Raw genomic sequence first — 27,778 nt, 5'->3', positions numbered from 1 at the left:
GAGGCAAGCCTACCAGAAAACCAGAGAAGAGAACGGCCGCTCCGGGTCAGAGCCCCAAACATGCCACTTCTATGATGAGCTGCATGCCATTTTAGGGGGTTCAGCCACCACTACCCCAGCCGTATTGTCTGACTCCTTCAATGGAGACGGAAGCAACACGGAAGCAGGTTTTGGGGACGAAGAAGATGAGGTTGTAGATAGCTCACAGCAAGCAAACGGAGAAACAGGTTTTCCCGACAGCCAGGAACTGTTTCTCACCCTGGACCTGGAGCCAGTACCCCTCAAACCCACCCAAGGCTGCCTCCTGGACCCGGCAGGTGGAGAAGGGACCTCCGGTGAGTGTACCTTTTAAAATACTAGACATGGTTTAAAAGCAAGCATGTGAAAGGATTACTTTGCCCTGGCATTCGCGGCTCTCCTGGATGTACTCCCAAAGCCTTTGCAAAAGGTTTCTGGGGAGGGCAGCCTTATTGCGTCCTCCATGGTAGGACACTTTACCACTCCAGGCCAGTAGGACTTACTCGGGAATCACTGTACAACAAAGCATTGCAGTGTACGTTTGCTGGCATTCAAACAACATCCGTTCTTTATCTCTCTGTGTTATCCTGAGGAGAGTGAGATATCATTCATGGTCACCTGGTTGAAATAGGGTGCTTTTCTTCAGGGGACACTTAGGGGTGCCCGTTCCTGCTGGGCTGTTTGCCTGTGGCTGAACAGAAATGTTCCCCGCTGTTAGCCACGGGGAGGGGGGGAAGGGTTGAGGGGGTAGCCACGCGGTGGGGGGAGGCAAAATGAGACCTTGTAACGAAAGCACATGTGCTATGTATGTAATATTAACAGCAAGATTTACCCTGAAAAAGTGTAGCCATTGTTTTATAATATGTGTCTTTTTAAATACCGCTGTCCCTTTTTTTTTCCTCCACCAGCTGCATGTGTTTCAATGATCACAGGATCTTCTCCTTCCCAGAGGCTACTGAAGATTAGAAAGAAAAAAAAAGGCACTCATGATGAAATGTTCTCCGAGCTCATGCTGTCCTCCCACACTGACAGAGCACAGACGAATGCGTGGAGGCAAATAATGTCAGAGTGCAGGAAAGCACAAAATGACTGGGAGGAGAGGTGGCGGGCTGAAGAGAGTAAGTGGTGGGCTGAAGACAGGGCTGAAGCTCAAATGTGGCGGCAGCGTGATGAGAGGAGGCAGGATTCAATGCTGAGGCTGCTGGAGGATCAAACCAATATGCTCCAGTGTATGGTTGAGCTGCAGCAAAGGCAGCTGGAGCACAGACTGCCGCTACAGCCCCTGTGTAACCAATCACCCTCCTCCCCAAGTTCCATAGCCTCCTCACCCAGACTCCCAAGAACACGGGGGGCGGCCTCCGGCCAACCAGCCACTCCACCACAGAGGATTGCCCAAAAAATAGAAGGCTGGCATTCAATAAATTTTAAAGTGCTGTGTGGCATTTTCCTTCCCTCCTCCACCACCTCTCCTGGGCTACCTTGGTAGTCATCCCCCTATTTGTGTGATGAATGAATAAAGAATGCATGACTGTGAAGCAACAATGACTTTATTGCCTCTGCAAGCGGTGTTCGAAGGGAGGAGGGGAGGGTGGTTAGCTTACAGGGAAGCAGAGTGAACCAAGGGGTGGGGGGTTTCATCAAGGAGAAACAAACAGAACTTTCACACCGTAGCCTAGTCAGCCATGAAACTGGTTTTCAAAGCTTCTCTGATGCGTACCGTGCCCTCCTATGCTCTTCTAACTGCCCTGGTGTCTGGCTGCGCGTAACCAGCAAGCCAGGCGATTTGCCTCAACCTCCCACCCCGCCATAAACGTCTCCCCCTTACTCTCACAGATATTGTGGAGCCCACAACAAGCAGTAATAACAGTGGGAATATTGGTTTCGCTGAGGTCTAAGCGAGTCAGTAAACTGCGCCAGCATGCCTTTAAACATCCAAATGCACTTTCTACCACCATTCTGCACTTGCTCAGCCTGTAGTTGAACAGCTCCTGACTAGTGTCCAGGCTGCCTGTGTATGGCTTCATGAGCCATGGCATTAAGGGGTAGGCTGGGTCCCCAAGGATAACTATAGGCATTTCAACATCCCCAACAGTTATTTTCTGGTCTGGGAATGAAGTCCCTTCCTGCAGCTTTTGAAACAGTCCAGAGTTCCTGAAGATGCGAGAGTCATGTACCTTTCCCGGCCATCCCACGTTGATGTTGGTGAAACGTACCCTTGTGATCCACCAGAGCTTGCAGCACTATTGAAAAGTACCCCTTGTGGTTTATGTACCCGCCGGCTTGGTGCTCCGGTGCCAAGATAGGGATATGGGTTCCGTCCATGGCCCCACCACAGTTAGGGAATCCCATTGCAGCAAAGCCATCCACTATGACCTGCACATTTCCCAGGGTCACTACCCTTGATATCAGCAGATCTTTGATTGCGTGGGCTCCTTGCATCACAGCAGCCCCCACAGTAGATTTGCCCACTCCAAATTGATTCCCAACTGACCGGTAGCTGTCTGGCGTTGCAAGCTTCCACAGGGCTATCGCCACTCGCTTCTCAACTGTGAGGGCTGCTCTCATCTTGGTATTCATGCGCTTCAGGGCAGGGGAAAGCAAGTCACAAAGTTCCATAAAAGTGCCCTTATGCATGTGAAAGTTTCGCAGCCACTGGGAATGGTCCCAGACCTGCAACACTATGCGGTCCCACCAGTCTGTGCTTGTTTCCCGACCCCAGAATCGGCATTCCACAGCATGAACCTGCCCCATTAGCACCATGATGCATGCATTGGCAGGGCCCATGCTTTCAGAGAAATCTGTGTCCATGTCCCGATCACTCACATGACCGCGCTGACGTCGCCTCCTCGCCCGGTATCGCTCTGCCAGGTTCTGGTGCTGCATATGCTGCTGGATAATGCGTGTGGTGTTTAATGTGCTCCTAATTGCCAAAGTGAGCTGAGCGGCCTCCAAGCTTGCCTTGGTATGGCGTCTGCACAGAAAAAAGGCGCGGAACGATTGTCTGCCGTTGCTCTGATGGAGGGAGGGGTGACTGACGACATGGCTTACAGGGAATTAAAATCAACGAAGGGGGTGGCTTTACATCAAGGAGTATTTCAGGCAGGAGTTCACGGAGGGTTCCAATAAGAAATGGTGCACCTAAGTAATTGTTCTTATTGGAACAAGCAGGTTGGTCTGGCCTCTGATTGATACATGGCTAGATTTACCTTGCTGCATCTTCTCTGAGTGACTGCAGTGTGACCTAGAGGAATGAGTCCCCTAGATAGGGCGGGGGAGGGGAAGCAAATGAGTACAAAACAAATCTGGTCTATTTCTTGTTTTGATCCACTCCATCTATCTTTTACATCTTTGGCTGGCAGCAGACTGTGCAGAAGGACTGCAAGCCATCCACATTGCATGGCTGCTCAGCAGAAGATGGTACAATAGGACTGCTAGCCATCCTCATCTCTTGCCTGCCCGGCAGAAGATGGTACAATAGGACTGCTAGCAATCCGTATCGCCTGCCTGCTCACCATAAGATGGTTCAATAGGACTGACTGCAGGACTAAAGAGAATGACCTGGTCAAGTCACTTCTAATGTAATCCCTGCACCCATGTCTGCCCAGGCGCTCCTGGCCGATGTGGCCAGGAGCACCTCGGACTTGACGATGACGGCTACCAGTCCTATTGTACCGTGTGCTGCCACAAGGCAAGGGGTTGCTGCTGCTGTGTAGGAATGCAGTACCACGTCTGCCAGCACCCAGGAGACATACGGTGACAATTACCTGAGCGGGCTCCATGCTCGCCGTGGTATGGCGTCTGCACAGGTAACTCAAGAAAAAAGGCACGAAACGATTGTCTGCTGCTGCTTTCACGGCGGGAGGGAGGGAATGGGGGCCTGACGATATGTACCCAGAACCACCCGCGACAATGTTTTAGCCCCATCAGGCATTGGGATCTCAACCCGGAATTCCAGTGGGCAGCGGAGACTGTGGGATAGCTACCCACAGTGCAACACTCCGGAAGTCGACGCTTGCCTCAGTACTGTGGAAGCACTCCGCCGAGTTAATGCACTTAATGCACTTAGAGCATTTTCTATAGGGACACACACACTCGAATATATAAAACCGATTTCTAAAAAACCGATTTATATAAATTCAACCTAATTTCGTAGTGTAGATATACCCTTAGAGTGGTGGGATCTGGCAACTACCTCCCATGTACTAGGGGAGCTATACAGGACCAGCATACCCCACAAACCAGGCAACAGTACTACAGCTATCTCATATTTATCCACTCTGGTGTTCCTGCAGCTTCCTCTGATGCACTGGTTACTGGCCACTGGCAGAAACAGGATACTGGACTAAACCAATCCTAAATCTGATCCAGTATGACAGTTCCCATGTGGGAACACTGCCTACTTTCCCTTAGGGTCAATACTCACCTGCAGTGCAAAAGGGCTCAAAGCTACACATCCAAGGTGCAACCTACACCTCTCTGTATTGACTTCAATAAACATGCTGCAAGGATGTTGAATGTGAAAGTATTATGTAAGTGCTAATTATTATTTTTATTATTTACCTGCCAAAACCATCAACAGTAAAATAACTGCGCTACGAATACCAACTGCTAATGATTGCACACTCATGATTATTCCCAGAACACTGCTCTGACTTTAGGATGTCATAAATGATCCATCATCAAAATTATTAACATAATTTTTAAACTTTTTATTTTATTAGTATTGATTTAGGCTTTAAATAACACCCACTGAGACATTTTCTAAAGGTTGGATTCATTAAAAGCTAAAATCTAATGCAGTCTATCCACTACCTTGTACTATTAAAACTGCCTTGGAAGAGAGTTTGCATGAAAGACACTATATAAAATGAAATTGTACTGTATGTAGTTCACACAGGACTTTACAGAGGTTACACTTTTTCCCGGTATTCTGTTCTCTGCACATGTGCAGAATTACCATTTATGTCAATAGGAAATCCATACACATATGGAAAGTAGAACATAGTGGTGCAGAGTTTAAAGGAGAATTTTGCCCCTAATCCTTGCTAGTCCCACAGCTCTGAGGATATCATTAATGTGAAAGACATGAATTATTGCTCATTCCCATAAACCACATGTTTACAAAAACAGACCTTTAGCATTAAATTTAAATACAAAAAGCTAAATAACTAAACATTATGAGGCTAAAACACAAAAATAAAAATAGTTTGTTATAGGGCTTAGTTCACAGAGAAGGGATTTAAAGCTGTCCATAGCCTTATCATTTAAGGTCATAATGTCTTTCTTCTCTTATCACCTAATTGGTTTAAGAATATACTGTATCAACAAGATAAAACTATAATTGTACAGTAGAAGTATCTGGTTTAACAAACAATTGCTTAGACTTTGAAATGTTGCATTTATTCTCATATATAACAGCACTCTATAGAGATTCTAAAGAGATTACTTGTCAAAATCTGCTTTATAAATGGCAACAAGGGCACATTATGTATATTACCAATCCACACAGCATTTTAACCAGTCTAGTTCTCTTTGGTTTTACTTCTATTTATCTTATTCAAGGAAAATGGTGGACAAGAACAAAGGGATGAATTAAATACAAGGGCCTCACAAAGAGAGCATCATCATCATGCCTTAATCATGCTGGGTGTGTTACAGGCATCCACAATCAAAATCATATGTAAATAATAAGCCGTAGGAGGATCGAAATCTTAGTATCTATCAAGTTACTGTAATATATTTGTTTTATCTAGCACACCTTACATATATCCAGAGCATCATCAAGTCAGGTCCGTTTTCTTTCATTTTTACTAGTCTTCTGACAATGGTATGTGCATTTTTTATCTATACATTAGGTCACATTAATCAAAGAGACAAAGTATAAACATTTGCTATACTTACTAGGTTGGGATGTACACTTGTTTCAATTTACTTTCTGCTTCAGCTGCCTTCAGACGTTTCTAATTGAAAAGATGAATGTATTTTTAATACACTATTAATTTTTTATCACTGCAAACAAAATATTTAAAGACAACTTCCACTTGGCTTTTGTATGATCGCAGAGGCCTTAAGTGTAGACCCTAATAACTCAAAACAAACATCACTGCAATTCTTTACTATTTTTAAAGCATAGTATATTCCACTCAATAAAAAATTCACAAACACCAACAAAAATATTACAGCAGATCTAATTTTACAATACTAAAGAGAGAGCGAGCAAGAGAGTGCACACAACAGCCAGGAGTCAGCATTCACTTTATAAAATACATAATTCTAGCTCACCTTAGTAGGAGAATATGTATGACTACACTACAGAGACTATAACAGCATAGCTACATCACCATAGCTGTGCCGGCATAACCCTATACAGCTTAGATGCAGCCTACTCTGACAGAAGGGGCTTTTCCATGGGTACAGGAAGACCCCCTCCCCGAGCAATGGTACCTACGTCAACAGAAGCGTTTTTCTGTCAACAAAGCTGTGTCTACACTGGGGGTTAGGTCAGCATAGATATGTTGATCTGCAGTGTGGTTTTTTCATGCCCTGGCTGATGTAGTAATTCGACCTAACTTTTAAGTGCAGACCAAGCCGAAGAGAAGTACAGAAGAGTACAGGAAATGGAAAATAATGATGAGTACATGATGAAACTACACATCTACAGCACTTTTGATTGAGCATGTATTTGTTCAATCAAGGCCAAGGCTGCGATTTTCAATTAAGCCTATGGGAGTTAGGTGCCTAGCTTCTTTAGACTCTTTTGAATACTCCAGCCCAAGAACATAAGAGCAGCATGGCAACTTTGTTACTGCTAAAATATTCTGTTGAATTTACTTGATTATGATTTTGTTTATATTTGCTACCAACATAACTCTCAAACTTAAGAATGTGCTGTATACTCAAACTAGCATTCATAGTTTATTTGTGACTATCTGGCTTATCTTCACAGACATACAGACAAGACAAAAGCTGTTCATGGGGCATGTTGTAACATAAATAATGTCTGATGCTATGAGATTTATATTGTAAAAGAAACCCCAGAAAATAATATGATTTATTACTGAAAATTCCACAGTATTATGATACAAGACAGCACAACCAAGGCATGGAATCTTGGAAGTTAACAGAAAATATTTTGTTTTTCCCATCTTCTAAAAGAGCATGTTCTAGAAATCACCAATTAAATTACACTACATATTGGGTAAAATCCTGGCTTCACAGGAATGAGAGTTTTGACATGGACTTCAATGAGGGATTTCATCTGCCTTATTTTCACTGTCTGATATCACCATATATGGGGAGGTTTAGGACTTTGGCTTTGTTCCTCATAATACATGCAAACAAAACATTGCACATGACTGATTACACATCATAATGCAATACGTGATATAAAATTGTGAATGTGACAAGTATTAAACCCTTTGGTACCATAATATTCTCTAGTTTTTGATCAATCAAGATATAAATGCACATGCATATAACCGTGCAAAAAAACCACACGGGCCATCAATCACAACAGCAGCCAACTGGTGTTTTTAGAGTAAATAAAGTTCACAAGGGAAACATCCCAGGCACTGTGAGAAATCGCAGTTTTTGAAATGTTAGGATGAAAGAGCAGTTATTGCAGTAGCCTAACCTGCATTTGATGTATCCAGTGACTTGCACCGTCACTGAAAGGATTCAATGAATCCTTTGTCTACATATATTACACGTATACATTTAATATCAGAGATTCAAACATATAAAAAGTACCTAGCTTCTCCTACAACATCTATAAAAAACAAGTTTATAAAGGAACTGAGTCTGTTTCCTTTTAAAACAGCCAATTAAATTTCTACAGGAGATGGCAAAAGAGTGACATTTGCCAAAGCTCTTTATAAGGAGCCAAAAAAGTTGTCGTTAAAGATGCAGTGTGTTTACTTGAGCTTTGCAAAAATCCTGCCAGCCCAGAAAATCCATTCTGTAATTTGAACAAAGGACCATGAGAGAACCAGCTGAAATGGATTCAGTGATCAGCTCTGGTTCCCCTCGGAAACTGGATTCCAATTTTCTATAAAGGGCACCTTGAGGTGACTGCCCCTCCCATCAGAAAAGTTGATCTTGACTTTCTAGATTACTAAGTGCAGGAGGGATCTCTAAGTGTCATAAAGGCATTTGAAAACCCAGTACAAAACAGGGCACCACGGACAGACCAAATGGCACCCCAGGCGTCTTTGGCGCCTCCCCTCCACCTGTTAAACTTTTGAATACCTTATTTCGTATTGCATTTGTAGCCAATTTCATGACTTTATTGCACGATTTATCCCTGTCATATAAAATGATAAATTTGCACACCAGGATCTATAAATCTGTATTTATTCATGAGATATATAAGCAAATAAAAAAATAATTTTCTAAGTTTCTATAAACTTTTTAATTTTAAGAATAACTGAAATGTACTAACATCAAGAAATTGAACTGTGCACCAACATTGGGTGGACCAATATTAAATAGTGTTATAGTAGGTGACAGCCCTAGAACCTGAACCTTAGTCCTTTAGTTCAAAAGATCACTTTTTTTGTGTTTGCCCTCACAACCTGAACAGAAGCTTGGCGCCCTCCATGCCCAGCATTCCAGGTGGTTGCTTGGGTCGTCTGCCCCTAAATCTGGCTCTGACTGCTGCTGACACCAGCTGTGCCCATGGCTCACTTCCACACCACTTCTGCAAGGTCCTCATGGAGTGGGAAACAAAGTTTGGAGGAGGGGTTCTCTGGAAACTGAAGCAGACCCTTCCTCAGGCCTTTCTGCTTATGGGTGTCAGTCTTAGACATGTCCAGGACTTCAGATACTGCTGCTCCATGAGAGCCAGAGATCTCATTGGCAAACACACCGACTTCCTCTTGCAATGGGGGAGGGACTTCCCCCCTCAAGGAAGAACTCCTCCTCCTCCTAGCTCTCATGGACTGTGGAAGGGCACTGACACCCAAGGAAGTGCCCTGGGATATCCTTCCAGGAGGAAGACCTGGCTGTGCCCCAGGGCAGAGGGGTAGCAGGAATTGGGCCTCATCTGCCTGAAAGATCTCTTGTGGTGAGAGGAAGTACAAACCTGTTGCTCAACCATGAAATCCTGTGGCTTCTGGAGGAGAGAAAAAGTGCTATCCCCATACCAGGTAAGGAATTAGGGAAGAGCAGGCTGAAGCTGGCATGGAGGTGGGGACTCCCAGTACCTCATACCTTATTGTGTTCTTCTACAGATCTCTGCCTTGGCCCTGACACCCATATTAGACGGGCCAATGTCTACCTAGATAAGTTGGGGGGAAAGGAGGCTCCTCTTTTGGAGTCTCTTCTCAGGAGGAAGGTTTCAAGAGGCAGGCTGAACACAAAGGCCCTGACACAGATGGCAGCAGCTTATTTTATAGATGCTGCAGTGTTTGGTATGATTCTGAAGGAACTGCTTCAACCACTAAGGTACTGCTCTTCAGCCAGAACCCCACGAAGTACTGTGACACAGATGCAGCTTGCAGAAAGAGTGTAGGCTCCAGAGACGAGGGGATGTGCTAGGAACAAAGTGCTTAGCAAAAGCTAGACCAGACATATCAGTGCCAGAGCTGAGGAGCAGCAGCAAAAATGGGTCCTTACCCAACAATACTTATAGTCTGACTTTCCAGCTGATGTGGCAGTAAGTGAATGTGCTGTTATGAAATGGGGACCCAACATATGGGAACCAGCAGTGACAATCAACCAATAAATGGGTGGCCTTGAGAGGTAATTGGGAAATCTTTCAATAGACAAAGTATCTTCATTGTCACTGCAAACTACCATTCAGAGGGCTCCTATATTCCACAATTTTGCAGCATTCATCCCTTGCTGCAGAATTACACTCCTAAAATCACGTCTTTCATGAAATAAATGCTCATTCCTTATGGTGCCTGAAATAATCTGGATAATGTAAGCACAGTATAACTGACTAGGTTGGCACAGCCTGGAAAAATAGCTCTGAAGGTGTGAACTGCCCCATTCATCTTAGTCAGGGCCATCTGGATTCCACAACTGTGGTATTTGGCATTTTTCTAAGATACCAGAGAATCTAGCATTCTTGCCATTTTCCTGCAGTCAAACATATAACTTTTTGTTTCATATCTCCCAGTCCTACTGTGTCCGCTCATCAGCTGCCTCTTGCTTTCCAGTTTCCCTACAAAAGCAAGTTAATTGGATTGCACTGTCTCTTCCCTGCACTGCTCTATGGAGACAGATAGCAGGAGTTAGGGAAGCATGGCTGAAGTCCACCTTGCAGTCAGCCACAAAGCAGTGGGAGCCAAAACGTTGGGCAGGCTGGAGGACAGGCTGAGGCTCAAAGAGCCTTGGACATGAGTTTCTGATGCTCGCTACAAGTTCCCCCCATCCCTGTCACACGTGTGGGGAAGAATGATTGGAGCTGGCCTGCATGGACATTTGTTGTACTTGAGGCCTGTGGCATGCAACCAGGCTGCCTGGAGAGCACAGAAATAAATAATAAAAACCTTGAAAATAAATAACAAATAATCACAAATTCTACATAAATATGCATTTTCAGCTACGAGTCTTAGCTTTATATTTGGGTGGGGAAATGAAAAAGAAGGGTATTTCATTGTGACAGACGAAACAGAAAGAAGAGACACAAGAATTCATTTTTGGCTCAGAGATTCAACTTAGTAGAGTATTACGATTCAGTTCAGAAAATCACAACTTAAAAGTAGGATTGTGGGATCAGTGCCATGTCCTTGAATGAAACAGATCCTCTTGGCACTATGCATTGAGAAACTAAGGCATAATCAGGGGCAGATGTCACAGTGGAAACCCTATGATGCTATGGCAAAATAAAATAAAGTAAATTTTAAAATCCTCTGAACAGAAGGAAGGCCTGGAGAACACGCTCAGATCTAATTTTCTCATCTCTCTAGGGAGAAGGTAAAGTCACTATGAAAACCCTCTCTTTTCAAGGAATGTACTACAGTAATTGCAGAATACTGGAAGAAGAAAACATTGTTCTTTGATAAACGTCATAGGTACAAATTTTATACAATTTCTATACAAAAACTGGTGTGAGACTTAAGACCACATAATAGCTAAAATGATATAGATTGACACAACCATGAGTCTCTCTCTCTCTCACACACACCCCCCTCACGGGTGTGCAAAAAGAAAAAGGGCTCCCCTCACAATCCCTAAGCATTAGCTCACCAGAGCAATAGAGGAAAACTAGGTAAAGGAAGAGAAGCGGCACCACAGCAGCCCATAAATCTTAAGGGCATTTGCAGGGGGAAGAGGGAAACAACACTCCCACAAAACCCCCACAAACCTGAGCCTACACAGAGGACAATACAAAAGAGAGAAATAAGCAGTATGTGGTAGCTAAATTTCAGTACTGGTGTTTGGGTTGTGTGGGAATGACATTTTACCAAGTTTTCCTTCTTTATTTACTGAAGTGGATCATATGCATTCTTATATGAAATAATTATACATACTATTTTATGTATAAGCTAAAATTTGGGGGAATGAAGGCCAGATGCATGAAAAATGAAAAAGCAGTTTAGCATTTTACATTATTTACTAAAGCTACTGTTAATCTTATACGCTTAGGTATATAACATTGCTCCCTAGAGAGAAGGACAGAACAGGTTGTGGGGGGCAGCGGGGCGGGGGAGAATGGCATTGTATGTGAAAGAAAATGTAGAATCAAATGAAGTAAAAATCTTAAATGAATCCACATGTTCCATAGAATCTCTATGGATAATAATTCCATGCTCTAATAAGAATATAACAGTAATGATCTATTATCGACCATCTGAACAAGAACAGTGATAGTGACGATGAAATGCTGATGGAGATTAGAGAAGCTATCAAAATAAAGAACTCAATAATAGTGGGGGATTTCAATTATCCCCATATTTACTGGGTACATGTCACCTCAGGACGAAATGCAGAGACAAAATTTCTCGATACTTTAAATGACTGCTTCTCGAAGCAGCTGGTACAAGAACCCACAAGGGGAGAGGCAAATCTTGATTTAGTCCTGAGTGGAGTGCAGGATCTGGTCCAAGAGGTAACTATAACAGGACTGCTTGGAAATAGTGACCATAATAACATAACATTTAACATCCCTGTGGTGGGAAGAACACCTCAGCAGCCCAACACTGTGGCATTTAATTTCAGAAAGGGGAACTATACAAAAATGAGGAGGTTAGCTAAACAGAAGTTAAAAAGGTACAATGACTAGAGTGAAATCCCTTCAAGCTGCATGGACAGTTTTCAAAGACCCATAATAGAGGCCCAACTTAAATGTATACCCCAAATTAAAAAACCACAGTAAAAGAACTAAAAAAGAGCCACCGTGGCTTAAGCATGTAAAAGAAGCAGTGAGAGATAAAAAGGCATCTTTTAAAAAGTGGAAGTCAAATCCTAGTGAGGTAAATAGAAAGGAGCATAAACACTGCCAAATTAAGTGTAAAAATGTAATAAGAAAAGCCAAAAAGAAGTTTGAAGAACAGCTAGTCAAAAACTCAAAAGGTAATAACAAAATGTTTTTAAAGTACATCAGAAGCAGGAAGCCTGCTAAACAACCAATGGGGACTCTGGACGATCAAGATACAAAAGGAGCACTTAAAGATGATAAAGTAATTGCGGAGAAACTAAATGAATTCTTTGCTTCAGTCTTCATGGCTGAGGATGTTAGAGAGATTCCCAAACCTGAGCTGTCCTTTGTAGGTTACAAATCTGAGGAATTGTCACAGATTGAAGTGTCATTAGAGGAGGTTTTGGAATTAATTGATAAACTTAACAGTAACAAGTCACCGGGACCAGATGGCATTCACCCAAGAGTTCTGAAATAACTCAAATGTGAAATTGTGGAACTATTAACTATGGCTTGTAACCTGTCCTTTAAATCAGCTTCTGTATCCAATGACTAAAAAATAGCTAATGTAACGCCAATATTTAAAAAGGGCTCTATAGGTGATCACGGCAATTACAGACCGGTAAGTCTAACGTCAGTACCTAAACTGGTTGAAACAATAGTAAAGAATAAAATTGTCAGACACATAGAAGAACATAAATTGTTGAGCAAAAGTCAAGATGGTTTCTGTAAAGGGAAATCATGTCTTACTAATCTATTAGAGTTCTTTGAAGGGGTCAACAAACATGTGGACAAGGGAGATCCAGTGGACATAGTGTACTTAGATTTCCAGAAAGCCTTTGACAAGGTCCCTCACCAAAGGCTCTTGCGTAAATTAAGTTGTCATGGGACAAGAGGGAAGATCCTTTCATGGATTGGAGAACTGGTTAAAAGACAGGGAACAAAGGGTGGGAATAAATGGTAAAGTTTCAGAATGGAGAGGGGTAACTAGTGGTGTTCCCCAAGGGTCAGTCCTAGGACCAATCCTATTCAACTTATTCATAAATGATCTGGAGAAAGAGGTAAACAGTGAGGTGGCAAAGTTTGCAGATGATACTAAACTGCTCAAGGTAGTTAAGACCAAAGCAGACTGTGAAGAACTTCAAAAAGATCTCACAAAACTAAGTGATTGGGCAACAAAATGGCAAATGAAATTTAATGTGGATAAATGTAAAGTAATGCACACTGGAAAAAAATAACCCCAACTATACATACAATATGATGGAGGCTAATTTAGCTACAAGTAATCAGGAACGAGATCTCGGAGTAACCGTGGATAGTTCGCTGAAGATGTCAACGCAGGGTGCAGCAGCAGTCAAAAAAGCAAACAGGATGTTAGGAATCATTAAAAAAAGGGATAGAGAATAAGACAGATTATCTTATTGCCCTTATATAAAGGCATAATACGTCCACATATTGAATACTGCGTACAGATGTGGTCTCCTCATCTCAAAAAAGATATACTGGCATTAGAAAAGATTCAGAAAAGGGCAACTAAAATGATTAGGGGCTTGGAATGGGTCCTATATGAGGGGAGATTAAAGAGGCTAGGACTTTTCAGCTTGGAAAAGAGGAGACTAAGTGGGGTATATAAAGGTAGAGGTATATAAAATCATGAGTGGTGTAGAGAAAATGAATAAGGAAAAGTTATTTACTTGTTCCCATAGTATAAGAACTAGGGGCCACCAAATGAAATTAATGGGTAGCAGGTTTAAAACAAATAAAAGGTAGTCCTTCTTCATACAGCACACAGTCAACCTGTGAAGGCTAGGACTATAACAGGGTTTAAAAGCGAACTAGATAAATTCATGGAGGTTAAGTCCATTAATGGCTCTTAGCCAGGATGGGTAAGGAATGTTGACCCTAGCCTCTGTTTGTCAGAGGGTGGAGGTGGATGGGAGGAGAGAGATCACTTGATCATTACCTGTTAGGTTCACTCCCTCTGGGGAACCTGGCACTGGCCACTGTTGGAAACCAGGATACTGGGCTGGATGGATCTTTGGTCTGACCCAGTATGGCCATTCTTATGTTCTTCTTATGTTCACATTCATTGTGTGCCATTGAGCTTTTCATGGAACGTGAAGAACCGTGGGGCAGAGGGTGGCTAGTGCATCTAGTCAACAGCACAGAACCACTGGGCCAAAAACACAGAACCAAAGAAAGCCGCAGCCCACTCCCCCACCCCATGCGCCGGAGCAGAAGACACAGCTCAGTTATGCAGAAAACTAAACATGTCGCAGATTCCATCCTTCAGACCTGCAACCCGTCTAAGCAGAACAAAGCTCTTTCGTGCAAGCTCTGACTCTTGCTCAGAATTTGGCCTCATGTATATTCTTCGCTGTTATTTCTGTGCGGTAAAGACAAACCGTAACAGAAAGACATGGCTTCAGTTTTGATACTAGAACTTATTTCCTTGCTCATCAACATCTTAAAATCAAAACGACAAAACAGCACCCATAACAGCAGCTATGGAAGGCGAAATAATTGCACTTCATGAGACTAGTTAGATGAACTAAAGCAGAGCACTGTGGATAGCCTTTTCCCTCCTCTTCAGCGTTGCCTTATGTGACCTCGCTCGTAAAATGCCTCGTTCAGCCATTTAAAATAAAAGTCTCAAAGGATAATGCATATGATGAAAAATTTCATCATTTTAGAATTTTCTCTTTTAAAAAAAAAAAAAAAGTACAATCGCTGTACTCTGGGAACAAAGCACTTTATTATAAACATGCAACTGTTCAACCCTGTTAAACACCTTTTAGACTGATAACTAAAGCTGGGAAAATGAAACTGCAGCAAAACCAGATCAAACCAAATTAGGTATTTTAAAACCCCCAATCTCAGAAATAGTTTTAGAACAGGTCTTTTTAAAAAGGTAAAGGAATATGCAAGTGTCTACAAAATACTATTTATAAATAGTTTTTGTACAAGTCCATTGTTTTAAGACTATTACAGAATATTACAGGTCCATTCATACTGAAATAGCCATACAATTACCTGTTGTACGTATCTGTCAGTAGTTTTCCACATGTAATAATATTCAATGATGCTAGTCAGCGACTTCCAAGGGAGCTGAAAAATATTTGGCATGAATTAAATACAAGCAAAGCATGTCAGGAAATTTAAATAGCCACATCTTATTTAGAAAAAGATGGAGTAAATGTTCTTTGTATGTTAGAAAGATTCAGAATTAATGCAAATAAAAAGGTTAAACAACGTAAAACCTTTATGGGAATGGCTATTTTTAAGTTACATGCCTAAATCATTGGTTCTATATGGGCAATGCAGAATCCAGTGTAAGAACACACAGGCAGTACATTTCTCTCACTTTTTTCTTTCTTTTTTAAACGACAGGTAGAGAACAACATCACAATTAGAACAAATCACTTTCACATGACTGACTAAGAGTCTCACGGGAACTTCACATGTGAAAATACACCAGCCAGAATATTAGCTCAGTGCCAATATCACAGAGGTTGGCTGTCCCATTACTGGTAGCAATGCCAGTGCTAACGATAGGGGTGGGCTGTCATGCCATGACCTTCCCCAATTTCTGCCTGAAACATATACTTAGGGCCCTACCAAATTCACAGCTGTGAAAAATGCGTCACAGACCATGAAATCTGGTCTCCCCTGTGAAATCTGTTCTTTTGTGTACTTTTACTCTACACGATACAGATTTCAAGGGGGAGACTAGCATTTCTCAAACTGGGGGTCCCAATCCAAAAGCAGATTGTGGGGGGGAGGGTCATAAGATTATTGTGGGGGTGCTTGCAGTATTTCTATCTTTACTTCTGTGCTGCCTTCAGAGCTGGAGAGCGGTGGATGCTGGTTGGCCGCCCAGCATTGAAGGCAGCGCTGCAGCCAGCAGCAGCGCAGAAGTAAAGGTGGCAATACCATACCAGCAGCCACAGAGCTTCCTGCAGCCAGAAGAGATTCCTGGGAGCGGGTCTGAGCTGGTCCTGGGAGCAGCCCATGCAGGGGAAGAGGAAGTCCTGTCCCTCACCAGCCTGGCCAGGACCAACAGCTGGAGCCGGCATATGGTAGAAGCCCTCAGTCAGGGTGCCCAAAGTCCTGCCCCTCCGTGGCTCCAGGCCCAGCACCCCGGCGCTCAGGGGTTAAAGAGGCCCTGGGTTGGCTGGGGCAGGTGTTGACCGTGGAAACCCCCTGACCAAGGCACCCTGGGTGGTTGCCCGTGTAACCCACTTGTAAGGCCAGCCCTGCCTTCTAAAAGTGAGGACCCCCCCAAACCATGCCACCCTCACTTCTGCTCTGAAGGCAGCGCAGCCTCCAGCAACAGCGCAAAAGTAGGTGGCAATACCATCACCCCCTACAATGGATTTGCAAATCCCCCCCCCACAACACTCTTTTGAGTTGGGACCCCCACGGTTACAACACCATGAAATTTCAGATTTAAGTATCTGAAACCATGAAATTTACGATTTTTAAAATCCTATGACTGTGAAATTGACCAAAATCAACCATGAATATATACTTATTATATTATTTCATATTTGTATTATTGTAGCACCTAGGAGCCCCAGTCAGGGTCCAGGACTCTGTTGTATTACGTGCTGCACCAAACACAGAACAAAAAGACAATCCCTGCTCACAAAGAGTTTACAGTCTAAGTATAAGACAAGAGACAACAGAGGGATACCGACAATCTGATGGGGGAGTACGAGGAAATAATCGCACAGTGTTGGTCTGCATGATAGGCTATGGACTCGGCGCACCAGCAGCCTAGCCGTTGTGAAGCTTTTTACACTAGCAGTTAAGTAGAAACAGAAGGGCCCAGGAAGGGGCAGATGCTGCCATTTGGAGCAAATTTGGTGCTGAGGCTGAAAATTTCGGTAAATCTCTGTGCAAAATCTGGACAACAGACCTATTAGATCTGTGTGCAAAACAGGGCAACAGATCTTCTTATACACCTTTCACAAATGTACATTTCCTTGTCATTAGAAAAGTAAGGATGTTTATGTGTGTGAGAGAGAGAGAGAATAGAGCAACTATTTATAACTCCCACAGAATTATCTAGTCCACCAGAACAATTATCTGTATTACAAGCAAGGAATGAATTAGTTACACCTATTTTAAAATACATGTTCGACGTTTCCCACAAAGGTGGAAAACGTATTATTATTTTGTTTATGATATTTCATATAGACAATAGATTAGGAAATCTAGCCATGCATTAATTGTAATCTTTGCATTCCAGTTATGAGATTAAGGTTACAAAGTCCCAGCAATGCAAGGTCTATTTTCTAAAGTTCCCTTTGCCATTTTACAATGTTGGCATAAAGATGAAATCTCCCTTTAAAAACTGACTCGTGTATAAGAGGTTAAGTAAGAGGTTATAATACATAATACAAATCTTAGTACTGTTTCAATTCAACAGTAAGCATCAGGCTGTAAAATTTTCATCTCCTACCTCTCCTAATTCCACTGCCTATTTTGACCGACACTCTTCCAATGTTGGCCATATTTTTATATATACCAGATAATGAAACAAAGCATAAATTTTGCAATTAATTTTGTGTGTGTGTGTGTGTAAATACACGTTTCTCTTTTCAACATTCTTCCAGCTTCTCTAGTAAATAAAAATAATAATAAAATACATTTTAAAAAAATGCTATATTTTGAGAGAACTCCAAGCAATCCAGGAAGGCACACAGATTGACCTCAATGGACCAGCTCTGCTGAGCAACCATCCAGTACTTGGCTCCATACCTTCTTGAGACATTACTGACAGAATCTAATATGTGACAGAATTTACACACATTAGATGATGCAGCCATCAGGTGGTGGATTCTCAGAGGGGTCCTACCACAGTAGCACCAAAGGGAGAGCGGAGATGCACTCACTCCAGTAAATGTTGATTAGCCCCACCTTCCTATTACTTTAGTCTAGCCAATCCTAGCTTCTCCACTGTTATTCATTCTGAGTATGGTCACTGCTAGTTGCACCTTTGTTGATACTGGTGGCATCCACATCAACAAAAAGTACATTTTCTCTAAACCTTACTAACAGTTTTCCATGATGTTGCAACACCAATATGGACAGCCATTCAGAGTGCCCCAGTGGGCAACTGCATTCACAGGATAACATAGGAAGCCATACCTTTTCTACAGCTCTTGTTCTCAACTGAGGAAGCCTGCCTGGCATGCTGGGTGTGAAAACCCAGTATTCCAATTGGCTACCCATATGCCCGACTGACAGGTGAAGAGGACTCTCTATTTGTCCAGAAGAGTGTAACCACTTTATGGAAAACTATTAGGGAGGCAAGATAAATGTGTTTTTCAATGGCTGCGTCTGCCACAGAAGTTGTAAACAGCTACAGAACTGTATATTTTCATTACCAAATTTTATTATGCATTGATCACAGGAAACAAAAATTACCATCTGCAAACAGCTGTGTGATGTTTATGTAAGAGGTAGATTGGCAGTGAGGCAGCAATGACAAGGATGTACAGAGTTGATCTGCGATTTCACCAGCTGCCCCAGGGTAAAGATAGAACCCTTGTTAAGTTTGAAAACGCTAAACGTGATTTTTAAATATTTAGCTTGGAAATGTACATGCATTTTTAAACCTCAAATCACAGTCCTATACTCTTAATGATTTAGAGCCATCACATTCTTTTTTCAAACAGCTTTTATTTTCACCCACCAAGACATTTGAGAAGCAAGAGTTATAAATCTCTGGGGAAAAAAAATTTCATTACAATGAAAATGACGACAAACCCTTAAATTATAACAGCACTAGGGAAGTCACCACAACGAGTGTCTTAACTCTCGGACCAGGGAAATAGTCCTCATTTGGGGAACACAAGGCTCTGTTCTCTTCTCATTGTACTATCTTGAGGTGCGAAGAAATTCAAATGTACTTTCAATCCAGTACATTTGTGTTCATTATAAGTTAAAGGTTCTCAGGAAAACAGGAGAATAGCAAGAAATGAGGTCTTGATGAGAAACTGATGAGAAGATAGCAGCCTGACAAATTACTATTCAAAGCCTATATTGGAATGTTATAAAAATATCAGGAAAGTAAAAATTAAATAGTATACACTTGAGATTTCATGGTCTGTTGAAAAGGTAAGGCAAATTCCTTTACTCTAATTAATTTACCGTTATGAACTTGCTTACTAATATTAGTTCTTGTACACTTTGAATATGTCAAGCACTATGCAATGCTAACTATTACTAACTACTGAACAGTAAGTAAGGTTGCAAAATGCATGGTCTCTAAAGAGCCACACTGGACAGAGTGGCAATTGAGGCTGCCAAGTGTTGCAAATCCAGAACTATTCCAAAAGCAGTATACCTTCAAGATGTAATGACTCAAGTGGTCATTACGTTAATTATGATGCTTTTTGAGTGTCACAACCAACCACTTTGTCACACCAGGTAATCAAGATTAACCTATACCACATGATCAGCATGTCTAAGCTGACTTCTTAGAACAGAGCTCCAAATTTTCCTTTTATATTAATGTACCTTTATTACATCACCTTTGAGTCAAAATATATATGCACACAGGGATTCTTAGCCACAGTTCATCAGATAAGTATTACTTTATTTAACATTAAGTCTTGCAACAGATTCTTTTAGAAGACGACGTCTTTATTTCTAACTCGAGTTTTGTTTGTTTTTTAAAAAGCTCTCTCCCTTTTTTAAGATTATACTGTTAAAAAAACAGAAAGTCTGACTACACAAAACTATTTCAGGGGCTGGCAGGGATTTGCAGGATGCAGCTCTGTGAAAAACCTTACCCAGTGTCTATAAACTTTGAGAACAGGGGATCATGTTCATGAACACATCAAGCCTGAGACTGAGCGGGTTCAAGGTTTGATGGAAACATTTAGCACTTTTAAAATTTACTAATGTAAACATTTTTGACTATGGTTTTCATTGCTTATCTCTAGCTCTCCTGTGGTTAATAGGTATTTAAGGAATTTTTCTAGTAAGGCTATTAATTTACACTACAAAAGCTGTCCAGGAAATAAATACAGTTTATAGTATTTTTATATATTTTTCTTATTTTTTAACTTCTGAAGATAGTGTATGTGAATAACTTTGGGAAAAAAACTTATCAGTTCCTATATCTTCATATAAAAACAAAAGTCAGAGCCCACTCAGTGTCAGAAGCCTTTAAAATGTCTGAAAGCCTGGAACTATTAGGCGTTATACATAATTCTCATTGGAAATCTGACTAATGCTACAGGAATAGCTATGTGAAAGATGTGCCCTTCTAAGGCTACTCTAAGGTGACAGGCTACATTTCTAAAAGCAGAGAACGTGACTGAGGGTAGGAGGCAATCCCCACTCTGACTTCGGAGCATATAACTCATCTGTGCTCCCGTCAAGTTTCACTCTCTGACGCAGTGTTCATATGCCTTCAGCTGAGCCCAACAATGATTTCATTCTCTAACTATCCTCATTTAAACAAGAACAATGTCTCTTTTGCCTTTTTTCATTCTTTGGTCCACCAGAAGCATTTTAAAAAGTTTTCAGTCAGCTGTTTTAAATTTCCAGCATTCTGTGCATTATGGATCAGAAGTGATTTCTGCAATGTTCTAATGCATTAATGGGAGTGGTCAATTACGTGGGTATAAACAGAATTTAACTACTGTAACACCATATAATTAGACTTGGAAGGATTAGATTTTAATGGTAAATGATGGTAAAAACCAATTTCACTGTACAAACAGAAACTGACTAAAAATTATATTTTATCGATGATAATCAAAACTTACAGATAGATAAAATAAGAAAAATGCTTCTTGAGAACTTATTAGCATTTGATTTAAGGATATATCCTTTGTATTTTTTGACATGTAATGTTAACAATTTGCATTTTAACTTTTTGAATCTCAATGTCTACTGCCAAAGAATAATTATTGTCTGACGCATAATTTCCCACAACTGTGAAAATATAAATTGATAAAAGTAAAAAGATGCTTACAAATAAACAGTGATATATGTCAAAATAATACAAATTAAAAATCAAATTCTGCCAAGCCTATAATAAATTACATAGAGAACAAAAGAATAACGTAGGAAACCAACAATAAAGTTTACATTTATTTAGCCATACTTTACATTAAGGTTCTATTTATAAAGGGTTAATACCTTTTATTAGATATTTTAGAGATGAGTAGTAGTGTCACAGATGGTTGGTAAGCACATCAGTAGGTGTTATAGACTGTAATAAGCAACCTATTGAGCTGAACTCTAACAACTGAGGAACCATGTATTAACACATCTATTAACCATTTATTAACTCTTTATAAATGGAAACTTAATACGAAGTGTAACCACTTATTCTTTATCACAATAATTTTCTTAAATGTAATTAATTTTAACTTATTAACAGAACCGCATCTTACATGATATCATTTTCTGCCATAAGTATGAGCTGAATCCAGCAGACGTTTTCTTCCTTGAGAACATCAAAAATCATGTAGCAACACATTCACATCTGTTCAAAAGGCAGCTCTTCAGAGACACAATATCCTTCTCTTGTCGTCAATATTCACTTATATTTATTTTAGAACTGTGAAAGTGATCTGACAACACTGAAGTCTTCTTTCCATGTACAGCACTGGCAGTGGAAGTACAAGCTTCCTCACACTACCCCACATGCCTGTTTTGGAGGGACTTCAAGCAGAGCTGGACAGATAATTGATATTTTGGTTTCGTGGCCAAACCAGAAAAAAAGTTGTGTTTGGTTGAGAAATACATTTTATTTGACTCAAAATTAAACATTTCATTTTTTGGTGGTTTTTTTTATCTTCCTTCCTTATCACTTTTTTTTTTTTTTTTTTAAAACGGGAAAGCTAAATTTCTAAAATGAAATGTCATTTCAAAAACAGTCAAATGTTTCAGCTTTTTTGGAATTTCCTCCCCCGCTTTTTTTTTCCCCAGCCAAAAATACTTGCCAAATTCACGAACAGTTTTGGTCAACCCAAAACTGCAGTTCTGGGCTAATAAGCTATTTGAAAAAAATTGCCCAGCTCTAACTCCATAATGTACACTTAATACTTGGTTTCCTTGAAGAGACTGCTAATAAAGGTGCTAGTTGGTAAAACATAATGGGGGAGCAAAGAATCTTGGATAGCCATCCGCAAGGAACTGAATGAATTGAGATCTCATAACAGAGACTTAAGGAGCGTTAAACCTGCATGGACACAGGCAGCTTATTCATATGCTTCAGTTATAACTAAATTCTAGGGCTGTCAAGCAATTAAAAACACTAATCACGATTAATTGCACGATTAATCACACTGTTTACAATAATAGAATACCATTTATTTAAATAGTTTTGGATGTTTTCTACATTTTCAAATATATTGATTACAAGTACAAACAGAATAAAAAAAGTGTACAGTGCTCACTTTATTTTTGATTACAAGTATTTGCACTGAAAAAAAAACCAGAAGAAATAGTATTTTTCAATTCACCTAATACAACTACTGTAGTGCAATCTCTTTATCATGAAAGTTGAACTTACAAGTGTAGAATTACAAGTGTACAAAAAATAACTGCATTCAAAAATAAAACAATGTAAAATTTTAGAGCCTGCAAGTCCACTCAGTCCTACTTCTTGTTCAGACAATCACTCAGACAAACAATGCTGACTGCTTCTTGTTTACAATGTCACCTGAAAGTGAGAACAGGCATTTGCATGGCACTGTTGTAGCTGGCATCGCAAGATATTTACATGCCAGATGAGCTAAATATTCGTATGTTCCTTCATGCTTCAACCACCATTCCAAAGGACGTGTGTCCATGCTGATGATGGGTTCTATTCGATAACAATCCAAAGCAGTGCGGAGCAATGCATGTTCATTTTCATTATCTGAGTCAGATGCCACCCGCAGAAGGTTGATTTTCTTTTTTGGTGGTTCGGGTTCTGTAGTTTCCGCATCGGAATGTTGCTCTTTTCAGACTTCTGAAAGCATGCTCCACACCCCATCCCAGTCAGATTTTGGAAGGCACTTCAGATTCTTGTACCTTGGTTCAAATGCTGTTGCTATCTTTAGAAATCTCACATTGGTACCTTCTTTGCGTTTTGACAAATCTGCAGTGAAAGTGTTTTTAAAATGAACAATACGTGCTGGGTCATCATCCGAAACTTCTATAAAATGAAATATATGGCAGAATGCAGGTAAAACAGAGCAGGGGACATACAATACTCCCCCAAGGAGTTCAGTCACAAATTTAATTAATGCATTATTTTTTTTAACAAGTGTCATCGGCATGGAAGCATGTCCTCTGGAATGGTGGCTGAAGCATGAAGGGGCATACGAATGTTTAGCATATCCGGCATGTAAATATCTTGCAATGCCAGCTACAAAAGTGCCATGCAAATGCGTGTTCTCGCTTTCTGGTGACATTGTAAATAAGAAGAGGGCAGCATTATCTCCTGTAAATGTAAACAAACTTGTTTGTCTTAGCAATTGGCTGAACAAGAAGTAGTTCTGAGAGGACTTGTAGGCTCTGAAGTTTTACATTGTTTTGTTTTTTAGTGCAGTTCCATAACAAAAAAAAAAATTACATTTGTAAGTTGCACTTTTATGACAGAGATTGCCCTACAGTACTTGGATGAGGTGAACTGAAAAATACTATTTCTTTTGTTTAAAATTTTTACAGAGCAAATATTTGTAATAAAAATAATATACACTGATTTCAATTACAACATAGAATACAATATATATGAAAATGTAGAAAAACATCCAAAATATTTAATAAATTTCAGTTGGTATTCTATTGTTTAACAGTGCGATTAAAGCTGCAATTAATTGTGATTAATTTTTTTAAAATTGTGATTAACTTTGAGTTAATCGCGTGAGTTAACTGCGATTAATCAACAGCCCTACTAAATTCCTTTGTTTTGCATATATTTAACCTTTTCCCAACCACAATCCAACATGTCTATCATGAGATTACTCAAGGTCCCGTCCCCGTCCCCCCCCCCCCCCAAAAAAAAAAAAAAAGATTGAAAGAGTTGCAAGCTAATTACCAATAACCCAGGCAGTTGGTGATTGGTATCAACTCCATCCCATTACTCTGCATCAGGACACAGCAAATTAAAGCTTTGCTGCACAAAACTGCAATATTTCAGAAGCAGACATAGCAGAGTGGGGAGTATTTCCTTCACCATTCACAAGTATCAAATGCGTAATGTATCAGAATAGCTCACTATGGAGTATTTTTAAAAGCGGTCTGAGTAAGGATTTCCCTCATTGCTAAACATGGAAGGAAAGACTGGGATTTTCAATGCTCTTAAGGGATTTAGGACTGCCACTGAATTTCAGTGGAATCTGGGCACCCTACTTTCTTCCAGGATCCTGAGAAAATCCCAGTCAAAATACATTAGAATTTAGCTTTCCAAGATGTGTCACTAAACAAGAAAAGACTATTTTTTAATCCAGATAATACACTTATCCATTTGGCAGTACAAAAGCGTCTCGTCCTTAAGCTAATCATTCAGATCAATAGAAAACAATTAGAGCTCTCACGGCCAAAACACATTTAAACATGGGAAGAAAAACGTGCATTAGTTCTGTACTTACAAAGTCTTGTCGTATATCATTGAAGTCTTTGCCATATTTTTCCAAAGCCTCTTCAAATAAACTAGCTTCCGATGCTGACCATTCTTCCATTTCATCTCTGCATAGAACTGGTCCTCCAAGTGGTACCAGAACACTAATGGCACTGCTCAAATCATAGTTATGCTTATGTAATGTATCCATTGCATGGAACTAAGAAAGAAAAAGAAAAAGAATTAAATTGGTGAATTAAAGAGTCGTCAACCAGGATCACAACTAATAAAAAGTATTATATTCTATATGCTGAGAAACATGCCTTAACTTACAATAAATTTGGAGTTTATCCTGTTAAGTGCTGTCTCACAGAAGAATGTCTACACTGTACTTGATATGGGGATGGAAATGCTATAATATTTGTTAAAAGCTACAGTATTTAATAAATTGCCTATAAATTAGCAAACATTCTTCAGCAGTTCCACTGAGGATCTGACCATTTTGTTTTCAGTGGCCAAAGATTATGAATACTGCTAAACCAGAGATGCAAACTTCTCCTTGCTCAATAGTCTCATTTTTTGCTGGACAGGTGAGGACATCATCATTAGTTTTTCGTTATCACCATCACAGGGAAGTGTATGAGAAGATTTTGTCCCTGGTATCTGACTTTTGTTAATGAAAAATTATGCAGGGCAGTGCTAAACATTGTGAGGGCTTTTGTTAGTAAAAGAAGAATACAGAGGCAACTGAATAGATAACTGCAATCTTCACTCAGTAGGTCTCAAGAAATTGTTGTATGCGGACATCACTAGTAAGTGATGAGGAAGATTAGTAAAGAAATAAACAAATGCATCACAGATCCTCTTCACAGAAAGTGTGCAATCTATAGTCTTTCTGACTCAGAGTCCCATATGCACATGATCTCCAGGACCTCAGCCCCATTGCTGCTGAGGCAGCTGTACAGGTGCTGACGGTGTAAAGACTCACTCTGAAAACCACAGCTGCTATTTCTTAAGATAAACTTGTCAGGCAGAACCTAAAGGAGGAATGAAAGGGCCAGACTTATTTTTTAAAAAAAGTGTAGAAGAATATTTCCTCTTTCCAAGAGGAAAGACTGCTAAATATGAACACAGCAGAGCAGCATTAGTTCTGTAGGAGCTTCTAAGGACCACACTGCAGCCATCATGGACCTCAGCACTTAAACTGGTAGCCATCTCAGGGAATGCACCAGTGAGAGCTTGAGTGTTTGAAGCAGAATGGACTGATGTGCTTACATGTTGATGCAAATTTGTAAACCCAAAGGTCTTAATGCAAAAGTCACTGCTTGGACCTTACTGCTATCAAGGAGAGAGGTTTAAATTAGTATCTTTTTCATCTTCTTCTATGTAACCTCAAAGCTTATCTCCATGGAAGTTTTCATAACAGGCTGGAATGAATTGCTTGGATTTTAAATTGGCAATAATTCTGAAAACAACAGAGATCATTGACTATTTAAGATATTTTCAGTTATTTATCTACTTCACACAAGATTCAGTTTGTTCACATTTTTTCAAAATGTTATTAATTTTTGTGTGAAGGTTCTTAGCCAAAAGTGATATGTATGCTTATCAATTACCCTGCCCATCTTCCCCCCACAAATGCTTCTTTCTAGACAACCCTATATTAGCACAGGTATAGTTCTTAGCTTACAAATGAAGGATGACATCTTTAGGCGGAAATGTGATCTAGTGGATAGGGCACTGAACTGAACTGGGACACAGACGGCTTAGGTTCTATTCCCAGCTGTGCCACTAGCCTGCTGTCTGACCTTGAGTGAGTCATTTGACCTCTTTGCGCCTTAGTTTCCCCTCCTATAAGTATCTGTTTGTACAGCACCTACTACAATGGGACACCATTCTCAGCTGAGGCTTTCAAGTGCTACTGCAATATAAATACCGCTAATACTCTGCTACTTCTTATGAACAGTACAAATCTTCCCCGGACTTTCAGTATGCCTTGGGATGATGCCTCTTTAAGTACTACTGGTGGCAGGATCTGCTTGATTAATTTAACCTTCAGAAAGCAATGCCTTCCTTTGATTCACTTTCTTCTACTGTGTACTTTATTATTTAGTATTGTACTTACATTCGCCCTGACCACAAATTGCCTTGAGGAGTCCCTGTAATGGATAAAATTAGTATCATGCTATCTTAAGACACATAGTAATCTGATCAAAGAAAAGAATTTGGGAGTTATTGGGAGTTATAACTACTGACTTATTACTTATTCATCCTGACAAAGAGTAAAACAAGCAACCTGAAAGTTTGAAACTAACAGCATATGTAACACTGTGAAAGGCTGATCTACCTGTTCAGATTTAAATCTCAACACTCGTGGAAAGCAGAGATTGCACTTCTGCCAAGCAGCTGCTCAGTCAGAATCCATCTCACTGATGAGTGACAACTGAGTGAGCAAATGGTAGTCTTGATCTTGTTCTTTTAATGTTAATTGTCAGGAAAAGGTTTCGTCATCTTTGGCTACCTAAACACTGATTTGTTTATTGTATTTATATATTGGTAACAAAGATACTTCGAAGCAACTGAAGAAATAACTGCATTCTCTACTCAGCTGCTCTGAAGCAATCACTGGATGCTGAGGCAAGCTCCACAAGTAATGCCTTTGCTTTTTTTTCCTATAGCCCCCCCCGCTAGACTCCTATATTATGATAGGTGGGTGGGGTTAGCAAGGGCAGAAGCAGCCTGAAGAGGCTGCAGCAAGCCTAAGACCACCAAAAGAGGGGAATGATCACATCTGTTTTTGTCTGCTTTCTCCA

General features: G+C 40.5%; 1 protein-coding gene across 3 annotated transcripts in view; it reads right to left on the bottom strand.

The window, feature by feature from the left end:
* The window catches only part of MTA3 (metastasis associated 1 family member 3), a 198,041-nt gene that overhangs the window by 49,548 nt on the left and 120,715 nt on the right, over positions 1-27,778 (bottom strand). For all 3 annotated transcript variants that reach the window (XM_037895816.2, XM_043543757.1, XM_043543758.1), the window contains 3 exons: positions 24,997-25,185; positions 15,419-15,493; positions 5,920-5,978 (listed from right to left, as the gene is read on the bottom strand). In XM_037895816.2, the coding sequence (XP_037751744.1) occupies positions 5,920-5,978; positions 15,419-15,493; positions 24,997-25,185 (323 nt within the window). The remainder of the gene's footprint in view (positions 1-5,919; positions 5,979-15,418; positions 15,494-24,996; positions 25,186-27,778) is intronic.

The sequence above is a fragment of the Chelonia mydas genome, chromosome 3 (genome assembly GCF_015237465.2).
Source record: "Chelonia mydas isolate rCheMyd1 chromosome 3, rCheMyd1.pri.v2, whole genome shotgun sequence".
Taxonomy (NCBI): domain Eukaryota; kingdom Metazoa; phylum Chordata; order Testudines; family Cheloniidae; genus Chelonia; species Chelonia mydas.
Note: the sequence above shows the minus strand (reverse complement) of the source record. Positions and strands in the feature narration are given on the sequence as shown.